This window comes from Cherax quadricarinatus, chromosome 70 (assembly GCF_038502225.1).
Source record: "Cherax quadricarinatus isolate ZL_2023a chromosome 70, ASM3850222v1, whole genome shotgun sequence".
In the NCBI taxonomy this organism is placed as follows: domain Eukaryota; kingdom Metazoa; phylum Arthropoda; class Malacostraca; order Decapoda; family Parastacidae; genus Cherax; species Cherax quadricarinatus.
The window spans coordinates 15,897,088-15,915,040 of NC_091361.1; the positions used below are offsets into that span (position 1 = coordinate 15,897,088).

The 17,953-nt window shown below is 41.7% G+C and overlaps 1 protein-coding gene across 7 annotated transcripts in view; it reads right to left on the reverse strand.

Moving 5' to 3' along the window:
• The window catches only part of Pde11 (Phosphodiesterase 11), a 580,189-nt gene that overhangs the window by 148,694 nt on the left and 413,542 nt on the right, over positions 1–17,953 (reverse strand). For all 7 annotated transcript variants that reach the window (XM_070099914.1, XM_070099915.1, XM_070099912.1 and 4 more), the window contains one exon: positions 11,885–12,054. In XM_070099914.1, coding sequence (XP_069956015.1) covers positions 11,885–12,054 — 170 coding nt within the window. The remainder of the gene's footprint in view (positions 1–11,884; positions 12,055–17,953) is intronic.

A 17,953-nucleotide genomic window follows, 5' to 3' on the forward strand; every position in this document is an offset into this window, starting at 1 on the left:
GACCCCTGCAACCACAATTAGGTGAGTACACACACACAGCAGATGAATCAATACTCTTGTTTCAGTAACAATGGCGACCCGATTGTAACCTAAAATAATCTCATTGATATCAAACGAGAAAGTTAAAGCTAGAATGCATTTGACACTTGCAATTCAGAGTAGACTGACATAACAAGCGAAAGCGCTTCCTAATGAACAATAAAAAGAGTGAAGATAAACAAATAATAAGGAGAGGTGGATGAAAGCAGAGGTGTCCCTCAAGATGCTGTCTTGGTACCCATAATTTTTGCGTGATGGGCTTTCGAATCATAGAATTTGAACTGCCATCTGTTCCATTTTATCAGGCCTGATTACCTCCCATAAATCGGGCACTGTATAACAACCATGGGTTTAGCGCTTCCTCAGACTATTGTCATAATCCTGGTGAATGTATACGACCTTCTAGAGGAGACTGATACAGAGTGATGTGCCATGACGACGCAGGGAAATACAAATGCATAGAAACCGCACAAACTACAAGACGACCTAAACAAGCTGAAAAAATAATGAAACTACTATAATGTGGCTGCATTATACGAGACAAAGGCAACAGTGTGTGAGAAAGGTGAGTAAGAGAGAAAAGATGAGAAACGGAATACCACATGAGAGAGTATCAATTTATAGTTATATAATGCAAGATCCTGGAAGAAACATTAACCCCAATCTTAGTACCGTATAGAGAGTAGTGTCAGCGGTGTGTCAGCAGTGTGTCAGCGGTGTGTCAGCGGTGTGTCAGCGGTGTGTCAGCGGTGTGTCAGCGGCGTGTCAGCGGCGTGTCAGCGGCGTGTCAGCGGCGTGTGGCACACACAGACAGGTCAAAACATTCCTAAGAAACTTCCAGCTTTTTTAAAGGTACTGTTTATAATTCAAAACAAGTTTACAAGTTGGAAAGGAAATCTTAGAGGGTGTTATGGTTCGTCTTTGACCATTATTAAGCAGCTAGTGAGAAAAAATAGCAAGGAAGTTAGAATTAATGTTAAGGAAAGAGTTGGGAAAAGCGAATGTAAAGAAAGTGAAAACTTCTCTTAAAACTGGCATTCAATTACGTTTTATTAAGTACTTAACCTTTGTGAGTCGTTTACCACAAGGACTGGTGGAGGCTCGATCCTCCTTCGACTAACTGCAGCCTTGTCTCTGACCTGAACAATATAAAAAAAACGTTCCCAACAGACTGTTAGCAGGACAGAATCCACTAAACAAGGCTACATGAATTATCAGCACGATGAATAGGGAGAGATATGGTCATGATATACCAAATACTCCAGCGTATAATGGGTGGACAGGAGCAAGCGGTGTATCATAAGAAGGACCTATCAGAGGGGACACATTGAACCATACAGAGAACTTGTACGAGGGGACACGTCTAGGAGACGACACTCCTGGAAACTGAAAACCCAACTGACTTTCAGAAACATAACAAAGAAGCATATTTATATAATTAACAATAATAAATAAGTTGACTGGACTGGGAAACGTTAATCAGATATTAAATTGGTTATTAGTTGCAATAGAAAGCGTGTCAGTCAGGAGGAGGGAAAGAGGTCGAAGAGTTGGACCTCAAGATTCATAAGGTCAACTAGGTAGCGACCAGGAAGAGCCGGGGCCAGGAGATGTGATTCGACCCCAGCACCCACAAATGGGTGAGTACAAAGAGCCAACACAGACGACGACCAGGTCGCTCACACCGGACAACGCTCCCTAGTTTTCCCTAATGGGCGAAGCTTCGTATCAGCCCACCCCAGCTAAGTCATAAATCCTCCAGCTTTACACCCCGGAAATGGGACATGATCAACACACACACACACGCACACACACACACACACACACACACACACACACACACACAGGCAGGATCCATACATAGCATTAAGAAGTATGATAAAGCTGACAGAGCAGGGAGTGACCCAGCGAAGAGGCGGGACCAGGAGCTTTAACTCTACCCCTGCAACCAAAATTAGCTTAATACACCTAGGTGACTACACACACACACACACACACACACACACACACACACACACACACTCACACACACACACACTCTCTCTCTCACACACACACACACACACACACACACACACACACACACACACACACAGCACCAACATGGAACCTACAATTATAAAGAATGTCAAGAAACTGGAGAAAGCGCAAAGGTTTGCAACGGTGAGAAGTAATGTACCAGGCGTAATAAAAGGCGCTGAACTTGATAACATTAGAGTGTACAGAACAACCAGGGAAAACAGGGTAAATATATGAAAAATACTAATATAACGCGATGGGGACTTCTGTTCTTGTCTTTTCATCCCCAAATTTGAATAACATGCATCTGTTTGACCATTCTTGCACTATGTCCGAATCTTAAAACGCTCATATTGTTCTCTTTAGTTTTACGTTATCGGCAAACAATGACACATGAGACATAATCTCCCTGTGACAGATCCTCTACACATGTAGGAACACCAACGTGATTACTCAGTTCCAGGCATCGCCTCCTACATTACTGATGGGAATTACCTATTTCTGGCCTCTCAGGCATTATCTTATCGTCTCTTAAAGCTGTACCGAGTTTGCCTCGTGTGTACTCACCTAATTGTACTCACCTAATTGTGGTTGCAGGGGTCGAGACTCAGCTCCTGGCCCCGCCTCTTCACTGATCGCTACTGGGTCCTCTCTCTGCTTCCTGAGCTTTGTCATACCTCTTCTTAAAACTATGTGTGTGTGTGTGTGTGTGTGTGTGTTAGTTAAGTACCATTTTGTCCTAGGCACCTGTCGATTAGACACTAGGCCTGTGTGTGTGTGTGTGTGTGTGTGTGTACTCACCTAATTATGGTTGCAGGGGTCGAGACTCGGCTCCTGGCTGTGTGTGTGTGTGTGTGTGTGTGTGTGTGTGTAATTACTTGCCCCTACAGGAGCATAATTATGGCTGTGACGTCTCGTCTTCAATACTATTTTCATCATATATATTTTATTTTAAATTTCCTATAGTTGCAGCACTTGCTAATTCCTCATTTAATGCATTTCACTGGCCAGTCACTATTTCAGAAGAAAAATATTTTGAGTATCCTTTCCACTCCATTTTTTTCTTCACTCTGGAACTACGGCCTCTTGTTATCCCTGTTCCTGGTACTTAGTTATCCTCATCTGTTCTCTGAAGTCCTCTAAAGACGTTCAATGTGGTCATAATGTCTCATCTTTTTCCTCTCATCAGCAACAAGAGCAGCTGTAATGTCTCTAATATCTAATCAAGTTCATTTTACAGAGGGAAATGGTTATAAATATGACCATAACTTTTAAATGGGTGGACTGGTAAGCCAGCTGAAGGCCTCGGTCACATGACGAAAAGCTCCAACAGCGGGTCGTCATCTAAGACCGGCGTCAGGAGACACTTGTCCTGTTCCCTGACGAACCTCACCTAAGTTTATCATGCTCAACTCTGGCAGCTACTTTATAGCTCTTTCGGATATTTTCTAAACGGTGTTTTTTCCAGGTGTGGACACACACTACCGCTGGGTATTCCATTTTTGACCTAATGTCAAACATAAACAACTTTCTTAATATTTTACCATCTATTTGAAAAATATTTTTTAGTTTGAGTAGCAAGTGAGTTTCTCCAAATTTCATTCATATGACTTTCCAATGATTGTTCTTTGTTAGTAATAACTTCTAGATACCTTTCTCTAACACAGTTTATTTTCTTAATGTGGCCTGACTGAACTTTCTCCCAATTCCATTACATGGTATTTTATTTACATTAAATTCCTTTATCCAGCATCCATTCCATGTGCTCAGTTTATCCAGATCCTCTTGTAAAGCTTCACAATTATTTTACAGAAGATTTTCTGCATCATCTTCAAACATATTCACACAAAGTTTTTATTCCTTCTGGTAAATCATATAAATTAGAAACATTACTGGTGCAAGTACAGATCCTTGTGGCACCCCACTTGTCACATCCCCCCCTTAAACAGACATTTTCCTCTCAAACATAAAGTCTGTCATTTATTGTAATAATTTATCTTCAGTTCCGCCTACATTTTGCAGTTTCTAGTCTTTTATATGGAACTCTGTCAAAAGTTTTCTTCTTCGGTACTCCAGGTACTCCAGGTAAGTCTAGATAAACACAATCTTCTCATTAATTTCTTGAACAATTTCCATAACTCCATCACAGCAAAATAACAAATTTGATACATGAATGTGCAGACAGAAAATCATATTATTTACTAGTTAACAAGTTCTCACTCCCATTGTTGAATCCACTTTGCTTTAATGGCTTTTCCAAATTATTTCACAATTTGTCACTGAAACCCTCTAAAAGGGTCTGTCCTATCGCCTATTTTTTTTTAAATATGGTCACAATATGTGCCATATACCATGTTTTTGGTAATTTACTTTCCTGGGGTGAAATCCTAAAAATTTCCATAATAGAAAAACATAACTCATTTGCACATTCTTTTAAGAGCCAAAATACTATCCTGTCTGGTCGTATAGCTTATTCTTTGTATAATCATTTGTTAACAACGTTGCAGTTGCAATGTTGCAGTTTTATAACTACAGTGTGAGCATCCCTCTGGCAAGACAGTGATGGAGTGAATGATGATGAAAGTTTTTCTTTTTCGGGCCAACTGCGGCCAGCAGTAACAGCCTGGCAGGTCAGACCCTGATCCACCATGAGGCCTGGTCTCAGAACGAGCAGCGGGGTAGGGGTAGGGGGGGGGTTGACCTCCGGAACCCTGTCCATGTAAACTCCAGGTAAACCATGTAAACTCCAGGTAAACCCTGTAAACTCCAGGTAAACCATGTAAACTCCAGGTAAACCCTGTAAACTCCAGGTAAACCCGGTAAACTCCAGGTAAACCATGTAAACTCCAGGTAAACCCTGTAAATTCCAGGTAAACCCGGTAAACTCCAGGTAAACCATGTAAACTCCAGGTAAACCATGTAAACTCCAGGTAAACCCTGTAAACTCCAGGTAAACCCGGTAAACTCCAGGTAAATCATGTAAACTCCAGGTAAACCCTGTAAACTCCAGGTAAACCCGGTAAACTCCAGGTAAACCATGTAAACTCCAGGTAAACCCTGTAAACTCCAGGTAAACCCGGTAAACTCCAGGTAAACCATGTAAACTCCAGGTAAACCCTGTAAACTCCAGGTAAACCCTGTAAACTCCAGGTAAACCCTGTAAACTCCAGGTAAACCCTGTAAACTCCAGGTAAACCCTGTAAACTCCAGGTAAACCCGGTAAACTCCAGGTAAACCATGTAAACTCCAGGTAAACCATGTAAACTCCAGGTAAACCCGGTAAACTCCAGGTAAACCATGTAAACTCCAGGTAAACCATGTAAAGTCCAGGTAAACCCTGTAAACTCCAGGTAAACCCGGTAAACTCCAGGTAAATCATATAAACTCCAGGTAAACCCTGTAAACTCTAGGTAAACCCGGTAAACTCCAGGTAAACCATGTAAACTCCAGGTAAACCCTGTAAACTCCAGGTAAACCCGGTAAACTCCAGGTAAACCATGTAAACTCCAGGTAAACCATGTAAACTCCAGGTAAACCCTGTAAACTCCAGGTAAACCCGGTAAACTCCAGGTAAACCATGTAAACTCCAGGTAAACCCTGTTAACTCCAGGTAAACCCGGTAAACTCCAGGTAAACCATGTAAACTCCAGGTAAACCCGGTAAACTCAAGGTAAACCCGGTAAACTCCAGGTAAACCCGGTAAACTCCAGGTAAACCATGTAAACTCCAGGTAAACCATGTAAACTCCAGGTAAACCCGGTAAACTCCAGGTAAACCCGGTAAACTCCAGGTAAACCATGTAAACTCCAGGTAAACCCGGTAAACTCCAGGTAAACCCGGTAAACTCCAGGTAAACCATGTAAACTCCAGGTAAACCCTGTAAACTCCAGGTAAACCCGGTAAACTCCAGGTAAACCCGGTAAACTCCAGGTAAACCATGTAAACTCCAGGTAAACCCGGTAAACTCCAGGTAAACCCGGTAAACTCCAGGTAAACCCGGTAAACTCCAGGTAAACCATGTAAACTCCAGGTAAATCATGTAAACTCCAGGTAAACCATGTAAACTCCAGGTAAACCCGGTAAACTCCAGGTAAACCCGGTAAACTCCAGGTAAACCATGTAAACTCCAGGTAAACCCGGTAAACTCCAGGTAAACCCGGTAAACTCCAGGTAAACCATGTAAACTCCAGGTAAACCATGTAAACTCCAGGTAAACCCGGTAAACTCCAGGTAAGGTAAAGCCCGGTGTACTCAAAGGCCCAGCTCAGGTAAACCATGAGGCTCAGTGAGGCCGGTGAAGCTCGGATAGGCCCGGTGAGCTCAGGTAAGCCCGGTGAAGCTCCAGGTAAACCATGTGAGCTCGGTGAGCCCGGTAAAGGCATCGTAAGCTCAGGTAACCCGGTAAGGGCTCAGTACCATGCTGGCTCCAGTGATTCCATGTAAACTCCAGGTGAGGCCCGGTAGCTCCAGGGTAGGCCAGTGAAGCTCAGGTAACCCGTGGCTCAGTACCATGTAGCTCCAGGTAGGCCCGGTGGGCTCCAGGTAGGGCCCAGTACTCCAGGTAGGCTCCAGGTGGGCTCAGTACTCCGGGTGAAGCCGTGAGCTCCAGATTACCCGTAGGGCTCCAGGTGACCATGTAGGCTCAGGGTAGGCCCGGGTAGGGGCTCCGGTAGGGCCGTAGGGCTCCGGTAAGGCCATGTAGGCTCCAGGGTACCCTGACTCCGGGTACCCGGTCCAGGTAAACCCGGTAAACTCCAGGTAAACCCTGTAAACTCCAGGTAAACCCTGTAAACTCCAGGTAAACCCTGTAAACTCCAGGTAAACCCTGTAAACTCCAGGTAAACCCTGTAAACTCCAGGTAAACCCTGCCTTGGTGAGAGGCGGCCGATGTGTTAATAAAAAATATTCAATTTTAACAATTCCTTTGCTTTTCAGGTATATTAAAATCCTTTGGAAGAAATCACAATAAAACGCGAACAATTAAGCTTGAGGTTGGACAAATATATGTGAGGGCTAGGTATGTGAGGGACGTGTTTGTGACAGGTGTTGTCACCTCACATAAACGTGTTTCTCTTGCCTCATCTTCCTATTCCTCTGAAAATATCTGAGTAAGCACATGAAAGCAATCAGGTTTTATTTCCAGTTTTCACTGTGGTATTTTTTTCTCACGAATATCCTTTAATTCAGCTACGTGTCTGGGGTTAAATTCTATATGAAAAATATTTCAATTGGAAACTCAGTCCGAAACTTAAAAATTTTTAATACCTGACACATTTCCCTCACTACTTGAGTAAGTTCGCAGTTATCATTTATTCTTTGTATTTCGTTATTAAACGTTTAGTTTAATTCTTACAAACTTAAATAAAATGTGTGTGTGTGTGTGTGTGTGTGTGTGTGTGTGTGTGTGTGTGTGTGTGTACTCACCTAGTTGTTGTGGTTGCAGGGGTCGAGTCTCAGCTCCTGGCCCCGCCTCTTCACTGGCCGCTACTTAGTCACTCTATCCGCTCCGTGAACTTTATCATACCTCTCCTTAAAGCTATGTATAGATCCTGCCGACACTACATCACTGTGTGTGTGTGTGTGTGTGTGTGTGTGTGTGTGTGTGTGTGTGTGTGTGTGTGTGTGTGTGTGTGTGTGTGTGTGTGTGTGTGTGTGTGTGTGTGTCAAAGAAAGAGAGAGAGATTTAACCAAATTTATTGACTTATAAACACTGGATCCTTTTCTTACACATATTTACATTATTGGTATCGGCAGGTGACACCTGCAGCCCGACGCCGATTTTTAAACTTGTTAAAAACATCGCACTGTTCGTGCAATATAAACGATTTTACTAAATATGCTAAGTAATTTTTGTTTAATACAACTGTACACAATTAAAATCTCTCGAATAACAAATGACATTTTTTAATAATAATTATTACAATTATTATAATAATTATTATAATTATTTTTAGGATGTTTTTGGGCCTGTGGCCAGATTTCTATGTTGACTGACTGGTCAATTAAGCTGTTGTTGCCAGCTGCCAGCTGGCCAACATAACACCACAACATGACTACCCAGCTGCTACGCAGTACTAACGAAAGTGGTTGATGAGGGACATGAGAAGAGGACATGAGGGACATGAGAAGATACTGACCAGAGGGTAAGACATGAAGTGGAGAGGCCGGACATGACGACCAAGGAGGAAAGAATACATCAGAAGGAGAGAAGACAGAAACAAGACAAGAAGAGAGAGGAGAGAGAGAGACAGACATAAGGAAAGATGCTCGAGGGAGGAGGGGAAGACAGAGGTAGAAGTGCATGCTGCTAACACTAACAGCCCGCTTCATCACGCAATCCACCAAATGGCCATGTCTGGGAATGGCAGCGAGGGGGGCGCTGGCCCCTCCCTCCTTAGCAGGGAGCCAGGAGGCTGGACCAAGGCACCAGAAAGCTAAGACAAAGCCCTCAGGATCAAAATATAACCCAGTGTTGAATGGTGCCGTAGGTTGCCTTGAATTTATAATTACACGGTATTCTTTCCTAATTAATATTTAAATATGTCGGGCTCAGCTTCGTGCGTTATAATGAACGTGCATTATATCTGGCTGAAGGAAAAACTGAAACGTTGATTTTTTGTGTACGCTGATTTAAATCTGGCACCGATTTTTTTTCCAAACTGTAAATACCTTTTAGAGAATATTTAAAAATGTTCACTTATTTCAGCGCTAAATATTTTTCGAATTTATTCACGTCTTAATATTTATAACAGTTATGTAAGTGTAGAAATTCGTGCTACGTTTAAGTGTCATTAACACACGATTATTATTATTATTATTATTATTATTGTTATTATTATTATTATTGAAAACATCCTCCCTACTTCCTCTCTCTAGGATCATACCCTCTCCTAGATACTATACACAGCTTCCCTCTCTCTCAGGGACCATACATACCCATCCCTCTCTCAGGGACCACACCTACTCATCCCTCTCTCAGGGACCATACATACCATCCATCCCTCTCTCAGGGGCCATACATACCCATCCCTCTCTCAGGGACCATTCACACCCATCCCTTTCTCAGGGACCATACATACCACCCATCCCTCTCTCAGGGACTATGTCATGTGGGTTCGATAACGTGGATGGGTAAAAACACTCACGTAGGCTGGTTAGTACGTATAATTATAACGGAAAGTATGGGAAGCACCATCAGCCGCCCTGCCTCTCTCTCTGCTCCCTATCTCAGACTGACCCACCAGTGCCTAGAGGGTAAGCGGTGTTTAAAAACATGCTATGGTCAGCAGCAACGTGAATAACAGTAAGTGATTTACACAGACGGTTGGTAGTGAGTCATCTACTGGTAACTGGTACTACTGAGAACCACACCTACCCATCCCTCTCTCAGGGACCATACATACCATCCATCTCTCAGGGACCATACACACCCATCCCTCTCTCAGGGACCACACCTACTCATCCCTTTCTCAGACACCATACATATCCACCATTCTCTCAGTGACCATACATACCCATACCTCTCTGAGGGACTATACACACTCATCCCACTCTTAGGGACCATATACACCCCCTCGTTTTACGTGCTCATATGCCTTGTACCCACTCTAACGGTCTTGTACCCTTCTCCCAGTCTCTCTCTCTCTCCCTCCCTCTCTCCCCCTGAGAAAATACGCACCCCCCTCCCCCACCTGTGTGTGTGTGTGTGTGTGTGTGTGTGTGTGTGTGTGTGTGTGTACAATACGCACCAACAACAATCTTGGCATAAACACCCGGGCAAAGTGCCAGCCAGTGCCAAGACTTTATCACTAACCCTCAGCCTCAACTGTTGTCCTTCTGTTTTTCTATCCTAGACTCACACTCCGGGTAATACACGATAGTCCTTAATCTAGATAGAAATATATAGCTCTTCTCTGGTGACGGTTTTCCAATTCCTCTGTTATCTGTCTGCCCTTAAAACAATGGTGCACAGTACTGCCAAGATGACGTATTTGACACACACACATGTATCACTTGGATCTTATCGTTTGATGACGGTTCGCCAGCACTTTTTTCCATTATAGTTCTTCAAGACTGACGGACTGATTATGTCATCTATCTTCGTATATCATCTCTCTGATGAACTGAAAAAGCCACTGGTTGATGAAACGGCTTCCAGTGAAGGTATACAGGTGTTGCACGTGTTTTAAATTCATATGTCTTTCCCATGTCTTCAGTAATTAACACCAGCATTGTATCGTTTACATTGTATTGTTTACATTGTATTGTTTACATTGTATTGTTTACATTGTATCGTTTACATTGTATTGTTTACATTGTATTGTTTACATTGTATTGTTTACATTGTATTGTTTACATTGTATTGTTTACATTGTATCGTTTACATTGTATTGTTTACATTGTATTGTTTACATTGTATTTACATTGTATTGTTTACATTGTATTGTTTACATTGTATCGTTTACATTGTATTGTTTACATTGTATTGTTTACATTGTATTGTTTACATTGTATCGTTTACATTGTATTGTTTACATTGTATTGTTTACATTGTATTGTTTACATTGTATTGTTTACATTGTATTGTTTACATTGTATCGTTTACATTGTATTGTTTACATTGTATTGTTTACATTGTATTGTTTACATTGTATTGTTTACATTGTATTGTTTACATTGTATTGTTCACATTGTATCGTTTACATTGTATTGTTTACATTATATCGCTTACATTGTTTTCAAGTTTCTTTAAGTTGTTCATATTTTGTTTCATTTTTAATAGTTCCTGTAACTCTAAGTAATAATAATAATAATAATATTATTATTCTTTCAACAAACCGGCAGTATCCCACCGAGGCAGGGTGACCCAAAAAGAAAAACAAAAGTTTATCTTTTAGTAATCTATACAGGAAAAAGAGGTTAATAGACCCTTGCTTCCGGCATTTTAATCGCCTTTTACGACACGCATAACTCACGGAGGATGAGCCGCTATACCTGGAAGGTCATGCTGAACCGTGACCTTGAATTAAAAACACTAGTACTACCCAAACAGCAGTATCATCCTAACAATTAACATGTTCATGATAAAGGTGGATAAAATCACTTGCAAGTTAATGTAACAAGGAAGACACATGAAAGTATCTGATCTCTTTGAGAGACTCGTGACGACATAATATAAAATAATGAGACGTCTCGAAGTAGACCCACTGAGCCTATGCTTGGCAGGTCCACTAACCCAGCTACTATTAATTCTTTATTCACTTGAAAGTTTAACTATTATAATAAATTGTATTTTCAATATTATACGTTAATTCAACATGTTGATGGCAACAAACTAGGGCGTCAGGTTAAGATGTTTAGAACCTGTGACGGAAAATATTGATGGGTTAAGATGAGCGGAGAGGTGCAGCCTCTCTAAACGTAGACGAAAAGACAACCAGACTGAAAAGAAAGTCAACGGACAGACACACACACAAGGACGGAAAGAAAAGATAAAAACAGACGGATAAAATACATAGCAGGTGGACGGGATGAACAAGCGACGGCTGTAAAATTGACGAACTGATAAAAAGACAGACGGACGAGAGGTCAGACGGGCGGAATACAGAACAAACGTGCGAAAAGAAAAACGGCCGATAGGATAGATAGCGAAATGGACTAAAGAACTAACCATACCCCCGGCCGGGATTGAACCCGCGGTCATAGAGTCTCAAAACTCCAGCCCGTCGCTGTCAGTACAAAGGTGGCGCCAGAACATTTAGAGATCAATTAAAGAGACAGTAGCAACGGGTGAATTCTTCATAGTAGTAAGGAGGAAGGAGCTTACCCGAGGAAGTCCTGGAGCCTGGAGGTTGTCCGGAGTGACCACAGGAGTTGGCCCCTGCCTCGCCGCCACTGCTACCGCCCGCGCCGCCGCCGCCGTACGCCCCGCTGCCCACGTTCTGAGGAAGGGCGTGCGACACCAACCACATGTCGACCATATGACGAGACGCCTTCCTGTAAACAATAATACACAAATATGTCAAAATGTTATAACCATATTAAATATGCATGCACACAATACTAGCACACACAAATACAATAATATATATATATATATATATATTATATATATATATATATATATATATATATATACACATATATATATGCCTGGTCAACCAGACTTGCTGCTGGTGGCCCGCTGCCCCCCCCCCCATATCCATCACAGCCTGGTTGATCTCGCACCTGGTGAAGATACTTATCAAGTTTCCCCTTGCCCAAGCAGTGTTTCTGATATCTTCTGGTAAGATGTGGAATAATCTGGGGCCACGGATGTTGATACAGTGTTTCCTTATTGTGCCCACTGCACCCTTCCTATCATTGGGTTTATTTTGCAATTCCTCCCATAGAATATACCAACGGTGTGTAAACAAGACACACAATTAGGGTTATGGTATTTTTCAACTGATCAGATTCCTGGTGATCAGTCTTCACAAACTGCCATAACCGACACTGTGTGTCTTGGTTAGTTCACCGAGTTTACAACCTATAGAGCACACTTACGTCACTTTACCTTCACTTTACGTCACGTTACCTTCACTTTACGTCACGTTACCTTCTCACCACCAGACAAGTTAGTTTTAACCAGAGGCTTGGTAAGAAAGGCAAGAAGGATGGGTAAGGATGGAATGTGGAAAAGGGTAAGTGGGGGTGGGGAGAGGGGGTAATAAAGATGAGAGGTATAACCACTTTGGCGAATTTTAATAAGGGTGTGTGTATGTTGTGTTGTTCATGATAGTCATAGGATGACGTATTCACTGCCATGGATGTATGCAAGTTGCATATATCTGTGGCAGAGAATTGGTAGTATCTTTAATTTTTTGCTATTGCCGTTTTTTTTCAGGAGGGAGGTTGCAAGGGTTTCTTACAAGGCTCTTGCTGTAGATGGTGATTGCAGGGCTCTTGCTGGAGCTGGTGGTGATAGTTGGCTGCTTTGCTAGCACTGGTGGTTGGCTGAACTGTTTCTGAGGCAATCCTGCCATAGGAGGTTTGGAGATATTACTTGGTTAGATGTAAGGTCTCCACAGTTGGGGTGGTTTTTATCTGGTGGTACCCATTCTTCTATATCTTCAGGGAGATCCTCAGAATCTTCAGTCTCGGGAAGTTCTTGTAAATGAAATATTTGACTCTTGGAGGGACATCCTGTGAGTCCTGTGGGTCCTGTAGGTCCTGTGGGTCCTGTGGGTCCTGTGAGTTCTGTGGGTCCTGTGGGTCCTGTGGGGAGGTGGTGGTAGTCGCCTCGGAAGGGTTTTCTCTGTCTGGTGTAAAGAGTTCTTGCATATCATATAAGTGTCTCTTCTTTAGTTTGTCTAGTCTAGCATTTATTGCATCGACCTCCTGTTGGATGTGTAGTTCTTCCATTCTGATTCTGTCCTTACGTCTAGTGCCTGTGATAAAGCAGAGTGCCTTGTTCTGGACTCTTTGTACCTGTAACATGCTAGATTTTGTTGTTAGTGAAATGGGAACACAAAGATATTCAAGCATAGATCTTATCATCTTATACAGTTGCTTCTAGATGTGGGGGAAGGGCTGGCGAAACCTGCATAGTTAGGTAAAGCCAACTATACAGGAGTGATCTGTTGATCTCGTATCGCAGGATCTTATTCGGGTTTTCGATAGTGATAGGTGTACCTCTGATGGATATACCTCCCCTTGTTGACAATAGTTGCAGCAAAACATCCGATGATACTGATGAGGACCTTGTCGGGGTTGGTAGTGATTCTCCATTTCTTCTCCCAGTTAGCTGTTTTTGCAATTCCACATTCATTTTCTCTATTGCCCTTACATACCTATTTTTCTCCAGATATAGGGGTGGCTGAATATACATGGATAACATTGTCAGCAAACTGGGTGATGATGGTAGCAACGAATTCAGGTTGGGGAGGTCATTTACGTATATGTTGAAGAGTATAGGGCTGAGGTGCGAATCCTGTGGCACGCCAGCTGTTGGTGTGAATGACTCTGCCGACTTGCCGTTGAACATGGGGATGATGCTTTTTCCTGATAAGAAGTTATACATAAGCCTGAGGAAGGTCCAATTGTGGTCTTGAAGGTCGGAAAGTTTGAACATGAGGCCGTCGTGCCACAGGTTATAAAATGCTTGGTGTACATCCCTAGTTGCAATTAGAGCAAGGTTGCCTTGTTTCCTCAGGCAGTCCACGACATCGAAGATGACAGTGATGGCGTGTTGGGTTGCTCGGTGAGTCCTGAAGCCAAACTGCTTTTCAGTGAAGAGGTGATTGAACTCCATATAGTAATTCAGTCTATTGGAGACATTTTTTCAAGGACTTTGCCAGTGACTTCAAGTAAGGAGATAGGTCGGTAGTTCTCCGGTTTGTGCATGTCTTTATTGGGTTTTGCAATGAATGCTATCTTTGCTGTCTTAAGTGTTACGGGGAATTTTCCAGAGATCAAGATGGCATTAAAGATACCTACCAGAGACATGTTACAATTTCGGAGTAGGTACTTCAGTTGTTTTACTGTTATGTCTGAGGGGCCGGGGGCTTTATTTCGCATTCTGCCTATGACTTAGCAAATCTCTCTGAGGATAATTGATCTGGTGAGGGTATTCCTTTCGGAGAGTAGATGTGTCGATTAATGGTATTAGATCCATGTTTGCCCAATTCTGATATGCACATTAATATCTCCGTTCAAAGCAGGTGAAATTGCAGATCTAGTGAGTGTGCAGAGAACCTTTACTGCACGTATAAGTTTTATCAAACACCTTAACTACTGGGAACGCTTGGAAGCACTTGACTTGTACTCACTGGATCTCAAGCGAGATATATATATCATAATCTACACTTGGAAATTCTTAGAAGCAATGGTCCCGAATCTGCACACAGAAATCACTCTCTACGAAAGTAAAAGATTTGGTAGGCGATGCAAAAGTCCCCCAATGAAAAGTATGGGAGCCACTGGTACACTGAGAGAAAACACCATAAGTGTCTGGGGCCCAAGACTTTTAAACAGCCTCCCACCATGCATAAGGAGAATTATGCACAAATAACCCGCACATATTATTATTATTATAATCAAGGGGAAGCGCTAAACCCGGAGGATTATACAGCGCCTGGGGGGGGGGGGGATGTGGAAGGCATTCAGGCTTAATTCGGGGAACTGGAGCACAGATCCAGTTCCCTAAATCAAGAGCCCCTCACCAACATTAAGGAACCTTCCTTGAGGGGAACCCGCACATAAAAGAGAGAAGCTTACGACGACGTTTCGGTCCGACTTGGGTTATTTGTGTATCGTTCCAGTCACGGTATTGTGCCTTTTTTTGTTATATAAGGAGAATTACCAATAGACCCCTGGCTGCCTTCAAGATGGAGCTGGACAGATATTTTAACTCAGTGCCGGATCAGCCGGGCTGTGGTTCGTACATTGGACCACGTTCGGCCAGCACTAACAGCCTAGTTGATCCGGCCCTGATCCACCGGGAGGCCTGGTCGTGGACCGGGCCGAGAGGGCGTTGATCCCTGGAATACCCTCCAGGTAGACTCCAGGTAGACTCCCCTGGTTAACCAACTGGTAACGGTTACTGTTGAATTCTCTGATTCCTGAAATATGAATTAAACTCTCAGCATATATACAGTGAGAGAAATACACCTCATGGTGTATATATCTGTGTGTCTCACATTCATACTGCCTATCTTTTTTTGACTTAGGAACAAATAAAGTAGAAGGATACTTTTATCAAATTAATATTTAGTATTCACTTATTTTCCTGTATGTTACCAAGTTATTCTTGTAATACTGAGTTTGCAGTTTACTGGCCTGGTCTGAGACCAGGTCGCAGGGGCAGTGTTGGGCAGCCTTGCACTGGGTACCTCAGCGCAACCAAAATATATCGGGGTTAATGCTGTAATTTTCGTCAGTTGAGGCAGTAATTTTGACAATTAATCTGTGTGAGGGCACTGACCGTTCCGTGTTTACTCTGTATAATTAAGAGGACAAGTGTGAGAGTACAGCTGTCTGGTGTCTGTGATGGTGATGTTCGTGGGGATCATGTATGTAATGACCATGTACGTGGTGACCATGTACACAGTCATGGATAAGTCATCATGTGTGTAGCTACCATGTCTGTAGTAATTAAGTACATGACTGCTCAGTGCACGTTCGTCACGTACACAATGACCATGTACAAGGTGATCATGTACATGCTGATGATGTGCACAGCACAGTGAAGAGGAACGCACGTTCTTGTACCCTTAAATGGGCAAGCACACACGCACGCACATTGTATATATATATATATATATATATATATATATATATATATATATATATATATATATATATATATATATATATATATATATATATATATATATATAATGTATAAGCAAAACAACCACTGTGAAAGAGTAGTGAAATTCCAAGCACTTTCGCGACTTCTCACATTATCAAGGAACTAAAATTCCTTGATAATGTGAGAAGTCACGGAAGCGCTTGGAATTTCACTACTCTTTCACAGTGGTTGTTTGCATATTCTGATATCACCTGTTTACTGTGATCTTATTGCATATATATATATAATTATGGAGTATGTATCTAGTGAAAATTATGGCGACCCATGGCCTCTGAGAAGTACAAAAAAATGGCTTCGAAGAAAAATATTTGAGTGTACATAGATGACACGTACAGTACTTGGGGTTTGAGTACATTACAAGTACATATAGCTACCAGCTTGTAAAAATTACTTTATAAGAGTCTCATAAAGTGACTCTCAGCTGGGGCGCGTATCCTGATACAAGAACTGCAGCACTGAGTACCTAGTACAGAAAGTTAGCTGCCTTTGGGATCCCTAGTTGCCATAACGAGTCTTTTGCCTTGCTCCTTAAAGAACTTAAATGCACTCTTTTCCAATGGGCTGAGGGTCTCTGCGCCTATAGGAACATATACAATCGCAGGCGATCTTAACAAAACAAGCCAAGCCACGGGGGATGGGAATCTTCATCTCAAGTACTTTCACATGTCTCCGTGCATCATCAGGTGCTATGCAATGTTGGGAAAGTAGAAACGAAAGAAATGAGGGTAAGCTTCCTCGGTGTAAGTCTGCGTCCGTAAGTTTCCCTTATTTTTTCTGTTGCTACTCTTGCAACTTTGCAATGTTCCTGATGATGCAATGAGACGTGCGAATGTACTTGAGCTGAAGATTTCCAACCCCCTGTGGCTTGTCTTGCATATAGATGTCGTGCTGAATAGGTAAAACTTGCGATTTTGGCTTAAAAAGCAACACTCTTCTTGCCGAATAAGGCAAGTGAAAATTTGTGTATACAATAATTCCCCCAAAATCATTCTGAACCTAACGAAAAACATATGTTTCATTGTATTTGTTTATTAAATTATTAACTTATGTAAAATATATTTAGCTGGATTAAGGTAAATGAAATTGCGCTTGTTATAATAAAGTGAGGTAAGTTTTCTAAGGTTCTTTTGGTACAAAATTATTAATTTTTATAATAACATTAATGAAACAAATATATCTTTAAATGTATAAGAGTAAGTTTTGGAAAGGACTTAAGTTTAAATGAGATTTTGCTAATTGCCCAGTTTTATCTATTTTGCACGATATATATATATATATATATATATATATATATATATATATATATATATATATATATATATATATATATATATATATATATATATATATATATATATATATATATATATATATATATATATATATATATATATATATATATATGAAAAACAACCACTGTGAAAGAATAGAGAAATTCCAAGCGCTTTCGTGACTACTCACATTATCAAGGAACTATCAACTAACATTGTTCCTTGATAATGTGAGTAGTCACGAAAGCGCTTGGAATTTCTCTATTCTTTC